The sequence below is a fragment of the Eriocheir sinensis genome, chromosome 38 (assembly GCF_024679095.1).
Source record: "Eriocheir sinensis breed Jianghai 21 chromosome 38, ASM2467909v1, whole genome shotgun sequence".
NCBI lineage: Eukaryota > Metazoa > Arthropoda > Malacostraca > Decapoda > Varunidae > Eriocheir > Eriocheir sinensis.
The window spans coordinates 13,487,434-13,512,159 of NC_066546.1; the positions used below are offsets into that span (position 1 = coordinate 13,487,434).

The 24,726-nt window shown below is 43.1% G+C and overlaps 1 protein-coding gene and 5 non-coding genes across 7 annotated transcripts; 1 reads left to right on the forward strand and 5 right to left on the reverse strand.

The window, feature by feature from the left end:
- Positions 1-8,272: 8,272 nt before the first annotated feature.
- On the reverse strand, positions 8,273-24,304 carry LOC127008689 (uncharacterized). Of its 2 annotated transcripts, none has more exons than XM_050881009.1 (9): positions 24,160-24,304; positions 23,461-23,784; positions 22,632-22,742; positions 22,038-22,201; positions 21,023-21,194; positions 20,057-20,292; positions 14,214-14,382; positions 13,607-13,705; positions 8,273-8,963 (listed from the first exon to the last, which is right to left on the reverse strand). In XM_050881009.1, exons 2-9 carry the CDS (start codon positions 23,662-23,664, stop codon positions 8,685-8,687), a joined length of 1,434 nt encoding a protein of 477 aa, XP_050736966.1. In that variant the 5' UTR covers positions 23,665-23,784; positions 24,160-24,304; the 3' UTR covers positions 8,273-8,684. The 2 variants fall into 2 exon arrangements, with proteins under 2 accessions (XP_050736966.1, XP_050736967.1); XM_050881010.1 differs by having other exon boundaries at positions 23,461-23,781; positions 24,160-24,303.
- Positions 15,022-15,094, reverse strand: Trnaf-gaa (transfer RNA phenylalanine (anticodon GAA)). Its single transcript has one exon. It is a non-coding gene; the product is annotated as a tRNA-Phe (tRNA).
- Trnas-gcu (transfer RNA serine (anticodon GCU)) lies at positions 15,527-15,608 on the reverse strand. Its single transcript has one exon. It is a non-coding gene; the product is annotated as a tRNA-Ser (tRNA).
- Positions 15,851-15,922, forward strand: Trnah-gug (transfer RNA histidin (anticodon GUG)). The gene has a single exon. It is a non-coding gene; the product is annotated as a tRNA-His (tRNA).
- Trnap-ugg (transfer RNA proline (anticodon UGG)) lies at positions 17,104-17,175 on the reverse strand. The gene has a single exon. It is a non-coding gene; the product is annotated as a tRNA-Pro (tRNA).
- On the reverse strand, positions 17,629-17,700 carry Trnac-gca (transfer RNA cysteine (anticodon GCA)). Its single transcript has one exon. It is a non-coding gene; the product is annotated as a tRNA-Cys (tRNA).
- Positions 24,305-24,726: the final 422 nt, after the last annotated feature.

Sequence of the window (24,726 nt, forward strand, 5' to 3'; positions counted from 1 at the left end):
ATAATAATAATAACAATGTAATTAGAAATTTAAGACAATAGACAAAGAAGAAAAATGTAATCATATCAGTAATAATATATGAAGAAAGAGTTGAGGGAGGGTCAGTCACCTGGTCAAATTATTTAATTCTCTTGAAAGTATTTGTATATTCCTTTATTAAAAGATATATGAAAAACTCTACGGAATAACATTCACCCACCCTAACACACACACACACACACACACACACACACACACACACACACACACACACACACACACAGGCAAAACTTTGGGTTATATTAGGAAATTTGACAGAAAAAGAAGAAAGCGCTACGGGCTGCCGGAACTGCTGGCGTGCGTGGGAGGCAAGAGGGTGTCTGGCCACACGGGGAACCACGGTCGACATTCCCTATGGTCAGCCAAGAACGTCATGACCCTTAATGCGGTTATTCAGGGAAACTGGTCTGTAGCCAACCGTGCGAATTAGATATCTGTGCTTTCATGACCATCATACGAGATTCAGGTCATCTCTCTCTCTCTCTCTCTCTCTCTCTCTCTCTCTCTCTCTCTCTCTCTCTCTCTCTCTCTCTCTCTCTCTCTATCTATCTATCTATCTGTCTGTCTATGTAGCATTCACGATTAAATCCGCGGTGAAAATTTTCCACGATTCCCAAGAAGGTCCACTTTTTACAAACATTCGGATTCCGTTCGTCGGCAGGAAAGTTTGCAATAAAGGGTTCGGATCGTGCTGCAGAAACAATGACCGCACGAGAGAGGAAGAAAAGGAAAAAAATCAAGCTATCGTAAAAAAACAATGGCGCACACACACACACACACACACACACACACACACACACACACACACACACACGCGCGCGCGCAGACAAGCAAACAAGCAAACGGCTCCTACAAGAAAAAAGAAAATCAGCATATCTTCAAATTTTCTTAAGTAGGATTTTGGCGATTTTTCCTACTCCACATATTCTGGTTTCTCTCTCTCTCTCTCTCTCTCTCTCTCTCTCTCTCTCTCTCTCTCTCTCTCTCTCTCTCTCTCTCTCGCTCGCTCGCTCGCTGGCAGTCTCACTTTAAGCAAAAGACACTTTGTTTATCTTCAAACATGAAAATCTGCTTCCCCAGAAACCGAGAGAGAGAGAGAGAGAGAGAGAGAGAGAGAGAGAGAGAGAGAGAGAGAGAGAGAGAGAGAGAGAGAGAGAGAGAGAGAGAGAACGTGAAGAAATAAAAGAACGAGAAAACAAATGTATAAAGAAGTGCAACGTATTGGTAGACACAAAATATCAAAATATTAAAAAAAAAACTGTCACAAAAATCATCGTTAAAAAAGATATACACGAACAGAGGGAAAAAATAATAAGAAAAATACTAATAAAACAACACAAACCTCTCAAAAACATACCTTTATATAATTCAATTCCATTCACAAATATATAATGCACTAACAAGACGAACTATATAAATAACAAAACAAATAGAAGAATAAATAAACAAGCAAATGAAATTAAATAAAAGAGAATGATAAGCGACACACACATACACACACACAAACACACACACACACACACTAGGGCGAGAACATGAGTAAGAAGATTTACCAGAGAGATCAACAATGACTCAGATTATGTCTATACGCCTTATATGAATGCGGGCGAGGCGGCGATACCTCAATGAAGGGCGGAGAGAGAGAGAGGGGGGGGAAGGGGAAGATAGGGAGGATTAGGAACACACGTAAAAAGAGTATATTATTTTTTAGGTTTAGCTCCGCCCGTCATGTAATCTCTCTTCTATCTTCTCTGCTGGTGTCATAAAAAAGTGTGCCGAATGTAGAGAAAGATTTATGTGAACGTGCGAAGGAAAGCATGGTAGAAATTATGGTGGTAAGAACGAGTGAGTGATGGGAAGAATGGAAAGTATGTGATAGGGTGTGGAAGAAAGAAAGAGAAAGAAAGAAAGAAAGAAAGAAAGAGTAGGGGATAACATATGAAAGAAAGAATGGAGGGAGGGAGTGAAAGAAAGGATGGAAGAATGACTGAATGAAAGAATGGGAGAGAGGAAGCTTGATAAAAAGAAAGAAGGAAAGGAAGAAACGGAGAAAAGAAAAACAACCGGACAGACAGAAAGAAATTGAAAAAATGGAGACAAACAAACAAATAGAAAGAAGAACAGAAAGCAGACATTAAAAGAAAAAAGAAATGCGGGAAAACTGAACATAAAAGAAAAAAATAGATATAACAGAAGGGGAGAAATAGATAAATAAAAGGAAAGAAAGCTAAAAATAATAAAAAATTGAGCAAGACAAATAAAATAAACGAGAGAGAGAGAGAGAGAGAGAGAGAGAGAGAGAGAGAGAGAGAGAGAGAGAGAGAGAGAGAGAGAGAGAGAGAGAGAGAGAGTCAGGCAAGGGCGCCATAAGGAGTAGTAAGTAAGAGAGACAAGGAGGGAACATAAGGAGAGAGAGAGATATGAAAGGAAGCAGGGAGGGAGGGAGGGAGAGAGAGGTAGGCAAGGGGGGGGGGAGCGGGGGAGGGGAGGGGGGAGAGGGGTGCACAGGTGAGTAGGGAAGAAGGTAGACGGAAAGGTTAGGTAATCTGCTTAGGGGTTAGTACCTTTTCTCCAGACTTCAAACCGGTTTCTTTAGGCTTACGTCCCCACTCTCTCTCTCTCTCTCTCTCTCTCTCTCTCTCTCTCTCTCTCTCTCTCTCTCTCTCTCTCTCTCTCTCTCTCTCTCTGGTTCCTTTCCCATTCCCCTTCTTCGCGTCGACAGTTCAATTTAATGGCCGCGAACTGGCTGACACACGGCATACCATTAGGTTATTGAAATCCCATTAATGCATTGTGGTTTGCGAGCGTGCAGAATGGAAGAGAAATGTGAGGTGGAGTAGAGGCGGTGGTGGTGGTGGCGGCGGCGGGGGTAGTGGTTAGTGGTCGTGGTAATGGTCGTGGTGGTCGTATTTTCGGGTTGTGTGTGTATAGAGGCTGAAATATGTGTGTGGTTGTAGTGGTAGTTGCAGTGGTAGTGGTAGCGGTGGTGGTAGTGTTTTTTTGTGGTGGTAAAAGTAAAATGTAGTTATGGTGGTTTGGTGAGGTCGGTTCTGTGTGTGTGTGTGTGTGTGTGTGTGTGTGTGTGTGTGTGTGTGTGTGTGTGTGGCAAGTAGGCGTCCCTCATGTTTACAGGAGTTCAACAATAGGGTTAGACAGGAAGGCTTTCACACCTCCTCCTCCTCCTCCTCCTCCTCCTCTTCCTCCTCCTCTTCCTCCTACTCCTCGGCTTCCACCTCCTGTTCCTTTTTTCTTGCTTACTTTCCCTTCTTTTTTCTCCTCCTCTTTCCCCTTCATTATCTTTTTCTTTCCCTCCTCGTGTTCATTTTCTTTTCCTTCCTCCTTCCCTTCCTTTTCTTTTTCTTCTCATCCTAATATTCCTTCACTCTTGCCTATTATACCTTTGCATTTTTCCTCCTCCTTCATTATTCTTTCTTCTCCTCCTCCTGCTTTCTTTACTTTATTTTATTTTCCTTCCTCCTTCCTCTCTCTTATCTACTTTCTCTTATTTCCCCTTCCCCTTCTCTCTTGCCTACCCCTCCTTCCTTCGTGTTCCTCTCATCCTGGTCATTATCTGTTCTCTACCTTCCCTTCTTCCTCCTCCTCCTTCTGTCTTGTCTATCTTCTCTATCTTTTTCTTCCTTCTTCCATTGTCTACCCTCCGCCATGTCATTCTCTGTTGTCTGTCTTCCTTTCTTTTTCTTTCCCCACCTTTTCTCCTCCTCCTCCTCCTCCTCCCCACGCGTTGCCTCATCCCGTCAGCACTCACCTTGCCACCACCTTCTAAGACCCAAGTAGCCTGACCACCTGGCGGGGTCACCAACGGGCAACACATTAGCATTAGTGACGGGTTGCATTACTGAGTGTTTATCTTTGTTCTTTTATTTACGTGATATACAAAGGAGATGTCATTAGGGATTAAGGTCCATGTTATTAGTCTTACCGAGCTACCTGTATGACTTATTCCCAAGGTCGGGTTTTCAGGGGTGACTTTCATCGTTCAAGGTGCAGCGGCCGTTTAAAACTATCACTAGGATCATAAAACAGCCCATGAGAATCCCAGCAACTTCCACGAGAGGTTGTCAAACAGGCGAACTGAGAGACCGACACGTTTAAGAATATGGACTTAAGTGATTTTGTCTGTTAGTCCACCTGTCTGTCTGTCTCTTCGTGTCTCCGTCGGTCTCTCTTTTTCTCACAAGTGACTCACACTCTTGCATCAGTCTTGCAAGTAACGCCGCGTCGATCCGTCTTGATTAAATGTCCGTTTTGCACGCGCGACAGACTGTAATTTCATTTTTTGTGGTCAGCGCCGTCAAATCAGTCTCCCTCCCTCCCGCGAGCTTGTCACAGTTTATTATTCGTTTAGGGAGGATGCGTTAATACCGGCAAGAGAAGGGCTTAGCGACGCCAATGATATGCTCCGCCAAACTAAGTCGATTGTTTGGCATACGAGCACGTTCAGAAAAGAAAAAAATAGATGATACAATATAAACTCCTACTATTACTGCTACTTCTACTACTTAAACTTTTACTATTATTAAAATTATAACTACTACTACGCTTACTACTAATGCTACTACAATAACGAATATAACAATGATACTAAAGTAGATCATATGATAGAAAAAATATATATATACATAAATCAAAAGGCTAAACTCAACTAAAACCTAAACTAAACTAAAAACAAATGTATGAATAAACAAATATAAAAGAAAGAAGAAAAATAACTCAACCGTGAAGCGAAAAAAAGATACAGAAGAGAGAAACTGCAAATGGTGGGAAGATTCTGAATAATGTGTTCAAATTACTAAGAGTCTCACGGATGTTGATTCTTGCTACAACCGCGCCATCATAACACACAGTTCCTGCTCCCCCAGTTTGCATATGTCGGAGTAGTTAGAAATCACGGTAATTTATAAACCGCTGTCATTTCTCCGTGATTAATGGTGGAAAAATGTGCATAGAAGAAATAAGAGAAAAATGGGAACTACACACATATAAAAGAAAAGAGCGAGTGGTGTAGACCGTTTCACTACAGAAGAGGAAATATATTAAAAAGGAGAAAAGGAATGATAGACAACAAACAGGTGTCATCTCAAAAACAAGCAAGGATTAAAGAAAAGTTAATATATATGTATGAAAACAAAAACAAAATAACATGAGGGCAAAGACAAAGCTATTAAAACAAACAAAAAAGACGACTAAAAAAGAATATATATGCACTAACAAAGAAAACGAAAAAAAAAGATGCATAACAAACTACCGAGTGACAGCTGAAAAAAAAACATGGAAAGGAGAACGAAGAAAAGAAGAAAAAAATGTGGAGAGGAGGAGGAAGAGGCACATAGGAGTATCACAAGAAAAAAGAAGAAATAAAATATAAGTGGAGGAGGGAAAAGGAGAACCAACAGGAGAAGGAGGAGAAGGAGGAGGAGCATAGGAGTAGCACAAGAAGTTTTCACTCTGACGTTCGATAGCTACCACCACCACCACCACCGGGCCAGCCAGCGAGGGAGCCCGAGCCACCCAGCGCCAGCCAGCAGCCAGCCGTTCCTCGCGTCCTTCAGAGGGCTGTAAAAGCTTGCATCTCGGAGCGTCGTGAACACCCGGCCACTGAATCACCACCTCAGTACCCACACACCTGGCCCCACATGTCCCCCTCCCGCACCTGTCCCGCCCTCTGCACCGCCTCCCCCCGGCACCCAAGACCCAGGTTAGTGCTCCCCCTCACACCTGTCGCAGCTCGGGGGACGGGAAGCCAGGTAAGAGGCATGGACAGGTACAGAAGGGCCGTGTGATGATGAAACCCTTGCGTGGCGCGGGTGTCTTCTAGAGGCGGTGCGGCGAGTTGCTAAGAACACAAACTAACGGTGAAAGTAACAAATTATGGGGCTTGAGACCGGGGGGAGGGGGGGGGAGGTTGCTATACCCGGGTCAAGTAAAATGTGTAGTTTCTTGTTGCGCTTCTTTTCTCTCGCTATCGCGTTCGTCAATGGGTGTAAGTGAGGGCGCTGGGGGAGATTAGTGTTACCTGTTGTTTCGTCAAGGTGAGGCGAGGAGGAACCTTTTGTAACCCGTCTGAGGGGGAGAGAGAGAGAGAGAGAGAGAGAAGAGAAGGGGAGAGCGGAGAAAAAGTTACCGTTCGCATGACAATGAGTGAAATCTATGGACGGAATCTAACACTTTATATGGATACACAGAGGTTCATGGAGAGGAGCGGGGACTGTTAATTGTGGACCACCTCCCCCCTTCTCTCTCTCTCTCTCTCTCTTTTCGCAACAAGCCCTACGAGGAAACGCTGTTGTTTATGACTGATGACAAGTCGCGAACGAGAAATAACGGCACCAAACTTAGGTGCAAAAAAATAGCTCCAGAATACACCGCCTTCTCTTTCACCAACGTGGTTGTACGAAGATGGATTACGCTCCTAGTTTCAGTCGTTCCGTGGAATACGATTGTTTCACTTAAGAACAAACTGCACGGCCATTCCTTTCACCTTAAAATTCACTGACAGAAAAGCAACGTCTTGGTATCCATTTGATGTTGTTTCACTTAGGTTTAAGGACACACCACCAAGTCTGTGTGGTCTGACCATCTTTATAAATTTATGCAGATCTCTCTCTCTCTCTCTCTCTCTCTCTCTCTCTCTCTCTCTCTCTCTCTCTCTCTCTCTCTCTTCACACACACGAAGGCCACAAACAGAAGCTGACACGAGCTTAATTTCCCCGTAACGATCTCGTCCTCCACTTCTCTTTATTAGCGGCGACCCCAACGAATACCTGTGTAGCGCACCTGGGACCTGAATGGCTCCCCTGGACGTATACGGGTAGAACAAGGTTGACTGGTTGAACTGATTAGTGATTGGAGTGACTGATAACACTGACTGCAAAGTTTAGGTGAGCCTTAATGAGTGGATGATAATATTAATTGGTTTTCGTAACTGACCGAGTATTTAACTGGCTGGCTGGCTGGCTGGCACTGCTTCACTGTCCACACCTGACTAATTTGTGACAGGCTGAGTCCTTGACTGACTCTTCTCATTAGCACTCCATAAACAACTCTACACGACTGGTTGCTTCAGATTTTACTACCGAGTAGGTGACTTTATGCTGACAAGAACTGGTTTAACTTTACCTGAATGGTTAATGACTGACTTATTAGATTCGACTGATTTTGCTAACATAAGTGACTGGAAACTGAAAGGCTGATGGAGTAACGACTCACTGACTTACCTGAAGGCCTGACTGACTGATTGGAATCGTTGGTCATTTTTGCTAACGTAAATTACTGGCAACTGTAAGGCTAATAAAGTAACTGGACTAACTAATTAATTTTGAAGACAAAAAAAAATAGTTCGTCCTAAATAACTGAACTGGATTGATTTACAAGTGACTGATGAACCAAAATAACATCTGACTGGAGGACTTGACCGGCTACTAAATGACGCGCATAAGCAACGGACTGAATCTGACTGATATTAGCTTAAAAATTTCAATTATTTCACCTCATAATTTTGACCTGACTCGCATCACAGAATGGCTACATAACACATACGATGCCGCCTCCTCCTCTCCTTCTACTTCTCCTCCTCCTCTTCCTCCTCTTCGCCCACCGCTGCACTACAAAGGTCATGCTACGAGAAACTACCAGAGTGAAATAGAGAGATAGATAGACAGAGAAAGTGTGTGTGTGTGTGTGTGTGTGTGTGTGTGTGTGTGTGTGTGTGTGTGTGTGTGTGTGTTCCATCTTGGTTGTGTGGTGCAAGACGAATGTAATTACCCTGAGTCTCATCCCGTAATTCGTGTTAGTCTTGGGAATGGAGTTTGCATACAAGTCGTTTTCAAGCTCTGCAAAGTGTCCCTAATTTTGAACCAGCTCTTTGAATCAACCACTACAAAGGCCGGAGAATAACAATCATGATTCACTCCTAATGATAAATTATTCAGTAAAATTTAACTCACGTAGAGGAATAAATATTTCTGATACATTTAGCAACGACCCAAGTATTAGTTTTTATATAAATACCACATCATCATTTTCTTTGAGTACGGACTGGAGGTTGTGTGTGTGTGTGTGTGTGTGTGTGTGTGTGTGTGTGTGTGTGTGTGTGTGTGTGTGTGTGTGTGTGTAATTTTTAGTAACATTTAATCGGACTATCTTAACAAATTATGGTCTTCTTCAACAACAAATCGATATCGTTTCAAATAGTGTAATGTATTCAAACCATACAGCTTATTGGTCATTCTATTTTCAGTACAAAGTAACAAGTAGAATATAAATTAAAGTTTGCACATGAAAGGAAGCGTTGCATCATCACACAACACTGTCGCTTATTAGGCGTCACCTGTCCTGCAGTTGTGTGTATGATGGTGAACAGTGAGGTATAACTTACAACCCATGATCACAATGCTTAAGTTTGTACCTGTAATAATCTCAGGCGAATGGAATGTCGTATAGGAATATTGGCACAAACACAACCACATCAACACCTGGGGATTACTAACCAGGTAACAGAGAAAAAATATTATACAAGTTTCAAATGTTAACTAATACTTACCTGGACACACACACACACACACACACACACACACACACACACACACACGTACCACAGCCCCCCTCCCCACACACAAAACCTTTCCTCACACCGCCACACACAGCAACACAGACACACACAGCGCCACACCAAGGGCCAGGGGGCGGCGGAGCGAGGCAGCAGATTTGTCGCCGCTGCTTTGTGAATAGAGTGCCTTGGGCGTCCTCTTACTGATGGCGGCGGGGCAGGTGTCACGGAGGGCGTTGGCGAGGTCGGGGTGTGAGGCCTGGCACTTGGAGGTCACGTAGGGCAGCACAGGCTCGTAGCATCCATCTAAGGGCGTCTCACAGCTAATACAGTAACTGCTGGCGAACAGGGCGCACGTCTGGAAGGTAAAGGGGACTGTTGTTTTATGGGTAATTGTGAGGGTTGTATTTTTTTTTTTTTTTTTTTTTTTTTTTCAGTACAGGAGACACCTCTTTTCGGATGTGTTCTTGTATATACTTCGTTTTACTTGCTCAATTATCCATCTGTTACTGGTTTACGCTGTGGCTTGTGAACATGTTTCGAACGATCTTTTTGTGGATTTTATCAGTTTCATCGTATTTTTTTCTTACTGTATTACTCATTATACTTTTATATCGTATGTATCGACTGTCCTACTCCATATCCAGCGACAGGCGTGTGTTTCGTCCTTCTTTACCTGCCTGTTGCCTGCTGATGCCCGTGTGTGCCATGAATATCATATAAAGAGGTTCAGGTGTGTCGGCGCGGGCAGGTGGTGTTGGTTTTTACTGGAACACCTTTTGGGGCAAACGCGATACACTCCTTTTTTGCTCCACCCGATCAAAAGTGCAATTAAATCTAGAGTGAATGGCTGACCTACAGGAGACACTAAACCATCCCAAGACGTGCTAATGAATGGTCAAGGGCTGGACGGAGTTTAATGCAAGCCCCACTGGTGATTTTGTTAGCAGGTTAATGAGAGGTGTAAATGAAGGATGGGTCATTAATACTTTCACTTTTCTGCCTCATGGTTTCATAAAGCCGCCGAAACTACAGGTAAAGAGGGTGAAGTATGCTGTGGACAGGAGAATGTTGACTGTATGCTCCCTGGTCATATTCTTAAACATTTCGGCGCCCAAGTTCACACATTTAACAAGGCTTTCGTAGGAGTTTTGAGCATTTCCAGGAGTAGTTTTACGAGCCTGGTGGTAGTCTGACCCTTCTTCTGTAGCATGAACCCAAAAACAACATTCATTAGACCCCGACCGATCTCCTTTTTGGACTTTAGAGTTTTGAGCATTTCCAGGAGTAGTTTTATGAGCCTGGTGGTAGTCTGACCCTTCTTCTGTACCATGAACCCAAAACAACATTCACTAGAACCCGACCGATCTCATTTCTGGACTTTAGAGTTTTGAGCATTTCCAGGGGTAGTTTTATGAGCCTGGTGATAGTGTGACCCTTTTTCTGTACCATGAACCCAAAAACAACATTCATTAGAACCCGACCGATCTCATTTTTGGACTTGAGAAATAGTTGATGTGAGAGGTGGATGTCTGAGAATACTAACCTTTTTTTTTATTATTGTGATGTCCGTAACGCTAGTAGGCTTTCTTGGGGAGTCCTTTAGACGACCCCAGCCCGTTAGTGGCGCAGGCGAATTTAATTTATAGTGGCTGCCGTGATGCATGACTTTTGCTGCGCTGTTCCGCTATTAATTTCAAAATGCCAGTGCGAATCGTTTATCAAAGTCGAGATAGCGTAATCTTGAGTTTATGAGCGCCAGACAGTGAGTGAACGATACACGAATGATAAAAGAAAACACGTATAGCTGCAGGGAGAGCAATCAAGACACCAATACTGTAAGACGACGTTCACATGAGATCGATGGTCCAATAGATACAGATAGATAAATAGATAGGTAGAGTAAGCGGAAGTAAGGCTTATTGAATGGATGCCTTAGTTCAACGAAGTGAGGCGATAAGTTAAAAGTGTGTGTGTGTGTGTGTGTGTGTGTGTGTGTGTGTGAGAGAGAGAGAGAGAGAGAGAGAGAGAGAGAGAGAAATATACAGAATAGGACAGACAAACGAAAAGAGACAAACAGACGGACAGACAGACGGAGAATCAGTGTCATGCGCCGCCAGTAATGAAGCCGTGCAGGCCGCAATGATAAAGACGTACTCCAGAAGGCCATGACACAGCCCCAGAATGGCTAACAACGAGGGCCGAACATTGTCATTCCGTTGGGGTGGCGGAGGCGCAAGACCCAGGCTGCTGCTGCTGATGATGATGATGACGGAGGTGTTGCCTTGAATCAGAGTCGTCAAATACGGCCACGCCAAGAGTTGACTAACGATTTGACGAGGAAGGAAGGAGTTCGTACAAAAATATAGGGAGAACGAATGTAAACAGGAAAAAAGTGGTACATAGATAAATAAAAGTCGAATTCAATCTTACAAAAGAGAAACAAAGTAAAGAGTTCGTGCAAAATATAAAAGAATGATTGTAAGGAGGAAAAAAATGGTAGAAATATAAAAACAACAGTCGAATTAAATCTTACCAAAATGAAACATGCAATAAACAAATAAACAAAAAAGCAAATAAATAGTTCGTGCAAAAGTAAGATGAATGTAAATAAGAAAAACGGGCACATCAATAAATAAAAGTCGAATTAAACCTTACAAAAGAAAAACATAGAAGGATGAGTTATATCCCCAAAATAATCAAATAAAAACTATCATTAAAGTTAGTATGGAAAAGATGAATTAGAACACATATATCCAAAACTGTCATAAAACTATCTATTAAAAATCTAATGTTAAAAATGGTGAATTTGAAGAGGAAAACGCAGCAGATATATGAAAGGAAGTAAGCCCTTTGAGCCACGATCCGGATTTGTACCAACCTGCCATTACGCACAGACAATAATAATAATAATAATAATAATAATAATAATAATAATAATAATAATAATAATAATGATGATGATGATGATGATGATGATGATGATGATGATGATGATAATAATAATAATAATAATAATAATAATAATAATAATAATAATAATAATAATAATAATAATAATAATAATAATAATAATAATAATAATAATAATAATAATGATAATAAATAACAAAAACAACAAAACAACAGAACATGAAAAGTAAAATCTCTCTCGACACAAAAAATCTGAAAAAACACAAATGACTTTCACATCTTGACAGCAGTAAATAGTAACAATAAATAGACTGTTAAATAAATAATAATGATAACAGTAATAATGATCAAATAAACACAACAATAACAATAACGACAAAAAGAACAACAATAAAAAAACACAGAATAATTTGAGTCACTTCCTTCGTCTTTCTTTTTAAACCTTTCATTCATTTTATAAACTACTTAACTAACATACAAAAAAAAAATCCTAAGAAATAAACCACAATAAAAACCAAAAACGCAGATAAACCAACAGATAACCAAAAGAACGAAAAAAAAGAACATACAACGTCATTAACAGAACACATAACACCAGAGAGGGAATACCAAGGTTCTCTAAAAGGCCTTGGCAATACCCGTGAGACCAAAGAGGCATCATGAAGCAGCGGAGGAAGGGAGGCGGGGAGGGTGGGGAAGAGATCAGGGAGGGAAGGGGAGGAGGGGAAGAGGGTAATGGAGGAGGCGAGGTGAGGAGGATGGAGAAGAGATCATGGAGGGAAAGAAGGTAGTGGAGGAAGGATGGGGAAAAGATCAAGGAGGGAAGAGGAGGCGAGGTGGGGAGAATGGAGAAGAGATCAGGGAGGGAAGGGGAGAAGGAGGGAAAAAGGATGCGAGGTGGGGAGAGAGGAGAGGGAGAAAGAGGGAAAGAGGGTGGTGGCGAGGCCTTCTGTGACCCGTTTTTCAAGGCGTAGTAAGTTGATTTTGTAGATTTCTTTATACCACTCTCTACGACCGGTTTTGTAATATGCCGACTTAACTCTGTGGCAACCCAACACTTCTAACTAACTCCGTCCTAAAAATGGAGTTAAAAGGACAAACTAGCCACGTAAATGTTAATAAATACTAATACGTTTAAAGAATTGGCGTAATGGAGAGAAGGGGCGTGGTAATGAGAAGTGAGTTAGACGTGAGGGTTGAATGCACGAAGATAAGAAGGTGAGAGAAAGATTTAGAATGGAAGCAGAATCATAAGGATGGAAGGTTAATGTGAAGAGAGTCTAGTACAAGAAGATATGGAGGTGTTAAATATAGAAGGATATGGAGGTGTATAATGCAAGGTCATAAATATAAAGGGATAAGGAAGTGATAGAAAGGTTTGAGATGGAAGTAGAATCAGAAGGATGGAAGGTTAATGTGAAGAGGGTCAAGTACAAGAAGATATGGAGGTGTTAAATATAGAAGGATATGGAGGTGTAAAATGCAAGGTCATAAATATAAAAGGATAAGGAAGTGATAGAAGGGTTTGAGATGGTAGTAGAATCAAAAGGATGGAAAGGAAATGTGAAGAAAGGAGAGCGATAGGAAGGAAAGGAAGGTAGGACAAGGGAAGAGAAAAGAAAAGGAAAAGAAAGCGAGGTAAAGAAAGTCAAAGAAAGGCAAGAGAAGGCAAAATAATTGAAAGAGAATGGAGAATGGAAGACACGAAAGAGGAATATGGAAAGGGATGGAAGTGAAGGGAAAGGAAGGGAAGAGAAAGAAAGGTGAAGCAAGGCAAGACAACATCAAATAAACTATAGGAGATGGGAAAGAAGGGAAGAAACGAGGAAGCAAAGTAAAAAAGGAAAGGAAAAGGAAGGAATAGAAAGGGAAGGAGAGGGATGGCATGGGAAGATATTAAGATAAGGAAACGAAACGAAAGAAAAGTAAGAAAGGATGGGGAATGGAGGGAAACTGAAGTGAGGAACAGGAACTAAACAGAAAGGAATGGATGGGTAGGGCAGGCGCGGGGTGGGGAGGAAAGGAGACAAAATGAGGTAGAGATAGGAAGGACGATAAAGAGAGATACAGAGAGGAGAGCCTTCATACCTGGGCGTCTGGGTTGGTAAAGTCAGTACATCGTTCACAGCTGATACTGTTGAAGGAAAACACGAGGGACCAGTTCCGCGGCGTGCTGCACTCAGGACCCTGCCAGTCAGGAAGATGGGGCGTGTGAGTGGTGGTGATGGTGGTGACGATGGTGGTGGTGGTGATGATGGTGGTGGTGGTGTGGTAATGGTGGTGGTAGTGATATATAAAAAAAATGAGTCTATATAATGTTGATGCTGCTATTACGATAATTACTGTTTTATTTTCCATTACTACTACTACTACTACTACTACTACTACTACTACTACTACTTCTACCACTACTACTCTTACTACTACTATTACCACTTTTGTCCTCCACTACCACTACCGCAGCTATTTCTTCTACAACAGTATCAGTAACAACTACTGTTACTACTAAAATTATGACTGCTATACTATTGTTCCCTTTCTACTACAACTACCGCTACTACTACACTTAAATATTTACTATCTTTACTTTTTGCCACAGTTTCCTCTCCCTGTCAGTCACTTCACCCCCTCTCCCTCCCTCCCATTCCTACCCTTTCCTAACCTCCATCCCCCCCTCCCCGCCTCCACCCTTTACCTGAACTCTAAGGGGCATGCCGTTGGTCGTCAGGACAGTGTTGTTGTGCCATTTGATTTTGGCGAAGTTGCAGAGTTGGGCGAAGGCTTGTCCGTTCCCCTCCATGAACTTGTTGTTGGAGAAGGTGGCCTCGCTCCCCTCCTCCACGCCACCGCCTATTGTTATGTTTCTGTGGAGTAGCCAGAGGGAAGGGATTTGTGGTGAGGTGGATGATGGGTGTTATACGTGAAGGGTACGCATGATTTCGTTCTCCTTACTTACTATGAAGATGATGAAAAAGAAAAAGAAGAAGAAGAAGAACATCAGCAGCAGCAACAACAACGACAACACTTAAAACAAAAACAAAAACAACAAAAGAAAAGAACGTGAAAATAAGGAAAAAACAAGACGAAGAAGAACAAGAACAAGAAGAAGAGCATGGAAAAGAAGGAAGACGAAAAAGAATACTCCTAAAAATCAAATGATATTAACATGATGTAAAATAAAATAAGTACATATCATCTGCGGCTCCGTCATCCTGTGAGACTATACGAGTAATATATCTTGTCATATATGGAGGGAAGGGAGGGAGAGAGGAAATATAGCGCGCGTGTGTGTGTGTACTTCAGGGGGGGGGGGTCAGTTATCTTCTTTACCATTTCCTGTACGACCACGTAAGAAAAGATGAAGCAAGGCTCAAGAAAATCAAATAAGAGATCCTAACAAGAGCATCATTCAATATTCTTTAGCTAAAGAGCACAACCGGCAGGCAATACTGCCAAGGATTTTATTACAATTTCGTCCTTCCTCTAAAGAAAACAAAACAGTTTGCCCAGACCCGGGATCGAACCGGGGACCTTTAGATCTTCAGTCTAACGCTCTCCCAACTGAGCTATCTAGGCATGAAACAACGAGTCGAAAATTTTGTACAGAAAATTGGTTTTCCAAGTTTCGTCCTCTTCCAAAATATCGTTGTGTGATTGAGTTGATAAAATTTACGAGTTTAAAATCAAATTAAATGAACACTTTTTTTTAATTATGATAACAAACCATGAGGATCATTACTTTTTATTTCATCGCGTTAACCTCATGGAAAAGCATATCAGGCAGAGGCGGCGTCCAGGTGAGCGCTCGGCCAGGCAGGGGCGCCCTGGCCGCCCCGCGTCGCCAAGGCCACGGCCCCGCGCACACACAAAATGCTCGCCGGCTATGCCTCGCCGCGCATCGATCCGCCTCCGCCCTCCAGTACATGGATTACTCACACCTAACCATTTAGCAGGGACACTGCATAAGGAAAAACGAACTTACACTTATATAAGAAAAAAAATCACCTGCGACGAGGATGGGATTCGAACCCACGCAGGGAGACCCTATTGGATTAGCAGTCCAACGCCTTAACCACTCGGCCACCTCGTCATACGTTTCGTGCCGCCTATGCCGTTTTATACAAATTTTTATTACGCTTCTACAACACCCAAAGGACCAAAATAAGTAAATAATATTCCTGTGTACCCGCGGGCAAGGGTGCACTGTGGGCACGAGGATGTTTTCTGCTATCCATCTCTAATTTTTCTTAGTCATGAATTATTATTTCGTTCATTACGCCTAAATTTGAAATTTAACTAGGATGACCTGACCTGGAGCCTCATCGTACAATGGCCGTGATCGTATAGTGGTTAGTACATTGCGTTGTGGCCGCAATAACCCAGGTTCGAATCCTGGTCACGGCAAAGGTGCGGATGTTATTTTTGTTAGTATTTAAATCTATTCCATGAACACGTCAGCTTCCGTCGTGATTGTACCACCGGCGAGGACGGAGATCCGGGAGCAAGCCGAGAAAATTTTCCACACACTAGGAAAATGGCGCCGGGGAACAAAAAAAAATAGTCGCGGCTGGCTTAAAGTTTTCATTTGTTTAGTAATATTATTTATCCCCTATTTTCTACCAGTCTATCGCTTTACCTATCCTTCCAACTATCCCCTTGTCTATCTGCCTCGACGCGTGCCTGTAGCAAGCAATAAATCCTTCGCAATAAGAGCTAGTAGTCACCCATAAAACATGATACACAAATCATATAACAATGGTGCGTTATATACTCTCTCTCTCTCTCTCTCTCTCTCTCTCTCTCTCTCTCTCTCTCTCTCTCTCTCTCTCTCTCTCCTGTAATCCACCCACACAAGAAACACACACCTAGGAAAGAGAAAGTCAAGAACACTCCTCGTCACTTTCTCTCCTGCCCGGGGCCATTTCCTCTCCCCGAAGCCTTGAAATGGGGCCCGGAGGTGTGTTTCTTACCTCAAGGCACGGGGAAGGGGGAGAGGGGAGGAGGGGAAGGGGGAGAGGGGAAGGGAGGAGGGGAAGGGGGAGAGAGAATAGAGGGAGGGAGGGGAGAAGGAGGGAGATGGGTCTTCCTGTCTTTTATGTCGTAATGTTTCTTACGGGAAAGCCAACCGACTGATGCCGTAACCCGTCATTAAGTCTATGGGGCAACACACACACACACACACACACACACACACACACACACACACACACGAACGAAACTAAACACTCTTAATAACATGTTCTTCAAAGTTACCGCGGGATATTGATTCCCTGTGTATCTATTTCCATGTCCTATAGCCTGCATACCTCATTTTTTAAGGTAGTCAGTAAAAGGTCACACTTGAATACCTCTGAAATGCGCCTTTAACGTGCTGCTGAGTGGGGGGAAAAAAAAAGAATGATGAAGTTGATGAAGAGACGAAGAGGAGAGAAATTTTCCAGGGCCGCCGTTCTACTCGCTGCTAACAACAACCGGTGCGGGAGCTGGGGCGGGGCGGGGCGGGGCTGGAAGCGTCCCAGAAGGCAGCCCCGCCCACCACGCCCCCTCGATACTTGGCTCATGTTACAGATACACAAAATTCATTTGGGCCTGTCCGGGATTTGAACCCGGGACCTCCTGCACCCAAAGCAGGAATCATACCCCTAGACCAACAGGCCGCTGGAAATTACAAGTGGTTTCATTTTCTTTGTCTATAACTGACTTCCTATTGTAAACGAAATCACGAATTACTTGTGTGATTGTAGGACGGACTATTGTGTTCCGCCACGACATGTGATTCTGGCTCGGTCACAGTGAAGTAACGATATAAAGCCACGTACCCTCTGCTGAGAATAAGGACTTTGGAAGCGAAACAAAACAACAATGATCGCATTAGATTATCCAAATCCACGTGTCCAGGTTACTCTAGATGATGGACAGCTGATCAGAGTGACAGCTCTTCATACTCATTCATTCAGAGCGTATCATGAACCTCTACTGTCAGGGCACGTTAATGCAAAATAAAAGAACAGTTGACGTTCACCTCCCTAAGCAAGCTAGCATACACTCCTTCATCCTCACTCGCCAACACACGTGACAACACCGGTTCATTGAAAACAAATAAAAAAAAGAGGGGGCGCCCGGGATTGAACCGGGGACCTCTCGATCTGCAGTCGAATGCTCTACCACTGAGCTACACCCCCTGAGATCTTTTCAGCCACTCTGCAAGGGATAAATCTATCTTATCCTTAACAGTATTATTTTGAGAACTTAGATACAGTCGATGAAAGTAAAAAGAGGACAAAATAAGTGGCGTGTCACCTTTAAAACAATCCCGAGTCTGTCTTTCACCAAGTCATCGTCATCACCAGAAAACGTAAATCACACGAGGACAAGGGAACGAAAAGCCTTGTCAGAGAGCTTACATATACATCTTGGTCTGTGTAAGGTAAACTTGACATCGATCTGCTCACCCCCCTCCCCCTCCCACACACACAAGCCCAATGCATTATCAGTTATCATCATCAATCACCATTATCGTCATCAGAGAGTAATAACAAAACATTTCCTTGCACCACGGGAGAGGAGGTTGTGTGGTTGAAGCTATAAATTATATGACTACTTTTTACACACACACACACACACACACACACACACACACACACACATATACACTGCACAGGATTTTGCCCTTTAATACATAGCTAAATAAAATAAAAATGACAGTAGCAATCAGTTCAATGCATACCAGTACGTCGTCTTTCATCATAATAACAACGACACAAATTAACAAAACGACATGAACGAACAGAAAACAAACATATCCATCACTCCAATATTGCTTAACCTCAAAGATAAACGAAAATAAACAGACTGACCACATTTATTTACACTCCATCACCATGATAGTCACAGATGAATGATTAAGGCAACAGACAGCAGCGGTTTCCCATCTCGCTGGTATATGAATCAGTGTTTGGTTAAGCGAGTCCCCCCTCCTGTCACAATACATCAGGGTGACATAGTACTAAGTTTCAATGGTTAGCCCTTCAGATTGCCTCTCTCTCTCTCTCTCTCTCTCTCTCTCTCTCTCTCTCTCTCTCTCTCTCTTCCTATTGTTTTCCCGATATGTAACACACACACACACACACACACACACACACACACACACACACATTCATGCTGTATACGTATAAAAAACTCAATTGCAGGAGAGAATTATATGTGAGTGGAATTTAAAGTAACGATGACTACGCGAATATAAGTGGTTTGAAAGTGTATAAGTGAATGTATGAAGGGTGATTGATTGATTGATAGTTTATTGTTGCAAGTAAACAACAAAGGAGAAGGGAGGGGGCCAAGAATACGAGACAAACCAAATAAACGGAAACAACAACAAAAAATAAAGAACATGAAAGAGGAAAAATAAGCAACCACAACAAAAACATTTAATCTAGAACACCAAGTATACCATAACGGAATACAAACTTTAGGCTGTCAGCAGGAAACGGAAGTGAGAACGATGATAGGCGGTGGTCACTGGTAACATGACCCGGGTGTGTGTGTGTGTGTGTGTGTGTGTGTGTGTTCTATAATACGCGTTTATTAAGGCGATACATGTGTTGAAGCCATGCTCTACCACTGAAAAATCTATATCCCCATCAATAAGGATTTCAAAGACACAATTATACTCAACAAAGACCTGACAGCACATAGAAGTCCTTCCCTTATGGTCAACTACTATCCTTCTTCTCCTTCTGTTCCCTATAAGTCCTTCCCCTCCTCTCTAACTAACTACCGATCTACCTACCTACCTAACTAACTAACTAACTAACTAACAAACTAACTAACCTCTCTGCTCACCTTATAGTCAGTCTCCTTTCCCCTGCTCACATAAATTCCTCCTCTCCCCTTGCTCCCCTAATTTGCTTCCTCCTCCCACTCGTTCACCTGATCTGTTTATCCTCCCAGTTACTCCAATCTGTGCTAATCACTTGACATGCACCCCTCTTTCCCTCCTCCCCCCACCCACCTATTCTCACATTCCCACACGCAGTATGCTTGCCCCTCCCCGACCTTCGTTCACTTAATATTATAACTCCCCCCCTTACCTGGTCTGCTTCCCTCCATCCCTCACTTTCATCTACTCCCCCTCCTCCTTGCCTGGTATGTCTCTCTCCCTCATAAATAAATAATAAACCCCATAAACCCTTTTCTCAAACATTACGCTTCCCGCATCTAGTCTTTTTTCAGCATAGAAGGCAGCTCAAGGCCAAAAAATATATACAGTAAATCCCGCTGGTGGCTAAGTCATGACCAACGGCACTGAGATGTTACACGGAGAGAAGGATTTTTGTGTTGATAAGTAACACTGAAGGGAATGAGAAAGAAGAAATAGAGGTATACAGTAGGACCATGCAAAACTAATTAGGTCGAGGGCGGTAGTTGGGTGGGGGGGGGGGGGGTGTTCTATTTTCGTTGTTGCTTCTTTTGCCCTTGATCTTTCCTCTGGTGTTAAAAAGGCTAAAAAAGACTCTCAAGGCTACTACGGACACTCACCTGGCGTAGCTCGGGGGTCGGTGGCCAAGGGCTTTGAAGTACACAGCCGCCACGGAACAGTTGGTAACGCTCAGCTTCTTCAGGCCGTAGATGCTGAGGGCAGACTGCAGCAGGATGGCTCCCTTCACGCCGTCCAGGGTGAGCTCGGCGCCGCCTGAGTAGCTGAAGCCCTCGAACTTCAGGATCTCCCCGCCCCGCACCTCCATCTGGGCCTTCCGCGGGAGGTCAAACGCCCCCTGTGAGGTCAAAGTGGGTGATGTGATGACTGCAGTAATGTCTCCGGTAGGTTTGATCATTATTATTCAATTTATTCCATTTATTCACTTCCTTCCCCTCCTCTATTAACTAAACTCTATTGCTTAAGGTATTACATCCTCTTCTGGCCTCATTCTCTCACTCGTTCAACTCACACCTGGACCTCTCCCTTCCCCTCGGTTTTGTATACCTGTCAATCAGTCTACCTTTCTTCCTAACCTCACACCAAGATCTGTATCATCCCCCTTGTCCTTATACCCCATGGAACAGTGCCACTATCAAACACAGTGTCATTGTAAGCGCCCAACTCAAGCTATACTCTCCAAAACGTTAATTTTTCTACTCGACATCCAGTCCTAAAGAGATATCCTGAATGGTTTCCTCAGATTTCTTCCCTTCTACATCAGGATTTTTCATACTATTCTGTTTTGCATGAGAGCTTACAAACTTACGATGTTGGACTGTGGAACTCCTCTTAGTAAGCCCCGCCGGCGTGCTGCCCCTCCCTCCCCATCTCACGCTAATCAAACCTGTGCATACGCTATTCCCTTCCCCCCGAACAATGTATATTACGTACCTGTGATTCCGCCTTGGCATACTAATCCCGTCCCTATCTTCGCACTCCTCACACCTGTATCTAATAAGTAATGACTGTCCCCTTCTCCCTGTATGATCGTGCCCCCCCTTCACACACCCTCCACACACACACACCTTTTTCACGGTCAGGATTTTGGTGTCCCTGAAGGCGATGGTGACGTTGGCATCAGCGCCGTAGCCCGAGAAGGAGCGGGCATCCAGCACCCCGGCCTGACACCCCTCCATGACCACGCTGGCACTCACGGCGGCCCCGCTCACCACGTCCGCCGGCATGCCGCTCATGTTGCTGCACACGCGGACACGAAAGTTATGATAAGTGTAAAGACAAATGAATAAACACAATAAAATAGGTGAATGAGCAAAATAAAGTTGCAACCGTGACCATAAAAGTTGATATAAAAGGTGCTAAAACATAATACAAAAGACATAAACAATTTTAGACCCAGCGGTATATATGGTGATTGATTGATCGATAGTTTATTGTTGCAAGTAAACAACAAAGGAGAAGGGAGGAGCATGCCATCCCAACCCCCAGGCAGTACAGAGTGTGATTATACAACTAAGGATACATGTGTAAGTAGCACCAGGAAACTAAAAAGATACAATGGTAGGGGACACGTGTCCTTAGTTGTATAATCACACTCTGTCCTGCCTGGGGGTTGGGATGGCATGCTCCTCCCTTCTCCTTTGTTGTTTACTTGCAACAACAAACTATCAATCAATCAATCACCATTTATGTTAAGTGTTCTTGCAAGGATGTAGTTCATGTATAAAAAAAAGTGTATTTATATATGGGTGTAGGTATATGTATTTATGCATGTTATATGTATGTAATTATGTGTTTTGTCAGTATGGCTTTTAAGTGCGTACTACGTATATTTGTATGTATGTAGTTCATGGATATAAAAATGCATATGTATGTATATATAAATGGGTGTGAATATGTGTATGCATGCGTGAGTGTATATCAGTATAACTATTGAGTATATGCTATGTATTTGTGTCTGTATGTAGTTCACGATTTTTTTTCATATTTATAAGGTGGTGAATTATTTATGTATATGTGTGTACGTTATTATGGCTACTATATATGTATGTATGTATGTATGTGCTCACCTTTCACCCTTACCTGTTGAGAAATGTTGCAGTGATGGTGTGCGGGGGGCGGGCCAGGGCGAGGGAGGGGGAGGCGAGGGAGGGGGAGGCCAGGGAGAGCCAGCCGCTGCCCTCCACGTACAGCTCCATGTGGTCAGACGTCCTCCGGAAGGTGTTCAGCAGGGATTGGAGGGGCGCCTGGAGGTGGTGGGAGGGGTGGAGGTGATGGTGGTGGTGGTGGAATTCATGATCATAATATGGCATCAACCACATCGACAAACACAACCAAGACAGGAAGATGAACAAAACTCGTTGACCAATAAACATACACAACTAATAAAAACAACAACAGGAACATAAGCAATAACAGTAACTACATCAACAACAACAATAGAGGTGGTGGTAAATGAAGAAGAAGAAGAAGAAGAAGAAGAAGAAGGAGGAGGAAGAGGAGAAAATGATAATGATGATGATGATGATGATGATGATGACAGAGACAGAGTAACAAAAGTATATACGTTCGCAGTCAAAAAAAAAAAAAAAAAAAAAAACAATCAAAATTCATCCACATTCGCAAAACCCAAATATTTCAAAGCACAAACACACAAACAAACAAACAAACACACACCTGGGAGGTCACGTTGCAGCCCACAATGTGCAGGATGGAAAAGTCCACCTGCTCACCGAAAACGTTCATGCAGTTGGCGGATCCCAGCGTCTCCAGGTACTGCGAAACCTCCTGAAGGAATACCCAGACGACCATGTTATCCTCTCTCTCTCTCTCTCTCTCTCTCTCTCTCTCTCTCTCTCTCTCTCTGAAACAGGTAGTGTAGTAATAGCACAAATCAAATAAGCTCTTACACACACACACACACACACACACACACACACACACACACACACACACACACTCACCTCATCATTCTCTCCTCTCTCACGACACACGGCTTTGCTATTACGTTTTATAATACCCGCAAAGTCTTTTTAACTAACTGACGCCACATCATGACCACCTCCTCAACGCAGTGGTGATAATAATAATGATCTCTTAATTACACTCTTCTTAGGGAGGTGAGTGACCGACTGGGCGAGAGAGAGAGAGAGAGAGAGAGAGAGAGAGAGAGAGAGAGAGAGAGAGAGAATGTTCTTAGAAATTGTTGGGTTAAAAAGCGGTGAAGAAATCAGTGGTATTAAAGAAAGTCTTGTATGAGCTCTCTCTCTCTCTCTCTCTCTCTCTCTCTCTCTCTCTCTCTCTCTCTCTCTCTCTCTCTCTCCACTCACCCACAACCCCACAACCACACCAACACACCACCTTGTACCAAATAAAACCGTATCTCGAAAACATATACAAAACTTTACGGATAGCAATTATGAGATGACAAAGAATGATAAAAAAAGCAACACAAACACACACACACACACACACACACACACACAGCAAGTACCCTCACACCCACCTCGCCATGTGTGCAATAGCAGGACACATTTCGGAACACCGCCTCATCGTCCGTCTGGTAAGTCTTCGCGCGACACTCTCCTCTCATCTGCTGGCAAGGACTTCCCCGATCGTCCGAATTTACGCCATGCAGACTCTTCACCGCTGTCACCATCACGAACATCGCTATCACCACTATCACAGTTCTTCTTAGATTATCAGCCATCGTGGTGTTTCTTCTTCTATATTATTTCTTCTGGGTATATCTTTTTGTTGGTTTTATTTGGTTTTCTGATCTTCCTCCTTTTATCTAGCTTCTCTTCGTCTTTTTCCTCTTCTTCTTCTTCTACAAATAATGTTAGAGGCAGAAATGGATATAAGATGCGGGTCACTTGTGTTATAAAAGATGTTTGTTTGTATTCCTGTTCAACTGAGTGTGTGAATGTGTGTGTGTGTGTGTGTGTGAAATATGTCTGTCTGCACCTCTCTGTCTGTCATTACGATCACAAAGTATATATTTAATCTTATTTCTTACAACCGTTTTTAGTTATCTTCTTTTAAGCGGTTTTCTGATTAGTTTACTCCTCTGATAAAATCTCATAACATTTCCCTCATCTCATAAAATATTACTCAAACCACTTCCGGCATAATTATTCACAAAATTACACACACACACACACACACACACACACACACACACACAGGGCACCCGCACACTCACCTCTCTCCCTCAAGACTGGCAGCGTCCTCCTACAGAGTGAGAAGAAGAGTGAGAGGGAAGGAGAGTAGATAGTGCAGTGTCCACTCCCAGACTTAAACAAAAGCGTGAGTAATTTCCTTTCTTTGAACGCGAGCGGATGTTGTCTCTCCCCCGCTTGACCACGCCAGCAGGACGCATCATCAGCATAACGACGTCACAGCCTATTTGGGAAAGCACTCATGTTGTTAAGGCGAGGTTATTGTATGCAACGCACGTTTTCCGTACACCGCCCCTTCCTTCCACAGCTGCCTCGAGTTCAAGCGATGAAGACAAACTTGAGGGGAAAGAAAAAAGAAATGAGATGTGATAGAGAGGTGCTGGAAGGAGAAGATAGAGAGAATGGGGAGCAAATGATATAGGTTAAGGTAAGGTTGGGGGTAAGAAGAGAGAAATGAGGTAGGATGGAGAGGTGATGGAAGGAGATGGAGAGAATGGGGGAGCAAACGATAAAGGGAAAGTAGGTGGAAAGAAGAGAAATGAGGTGTGATAGGAGAATGCTGGAAGATGGAGAATGGATGACTTGAAGAG

Coding starts and splice junctions, on each gene's coding strand:
- LOC127008689 (XM_050881009.1), bottom strand. CDS start 23,664: ATGGCTGATAATCTAAGAAGAACTGTGATAGTGGTGATAGCGATGTTC. Junction 14,383..20,056: donor CGACCCCCGAGCTACGCCAG/GTGAGTGTCCGT, acceptor GCTACTCCACAG/AAACATAACAATAGGCGGTG. Junction 8,964..13,606: donor TTACCAACCCAGACGCCCAG/GTATGAAGGCTC, acceptor TTTACCTTCCAG/ACGTGCGCCCTGTTCGCCAG.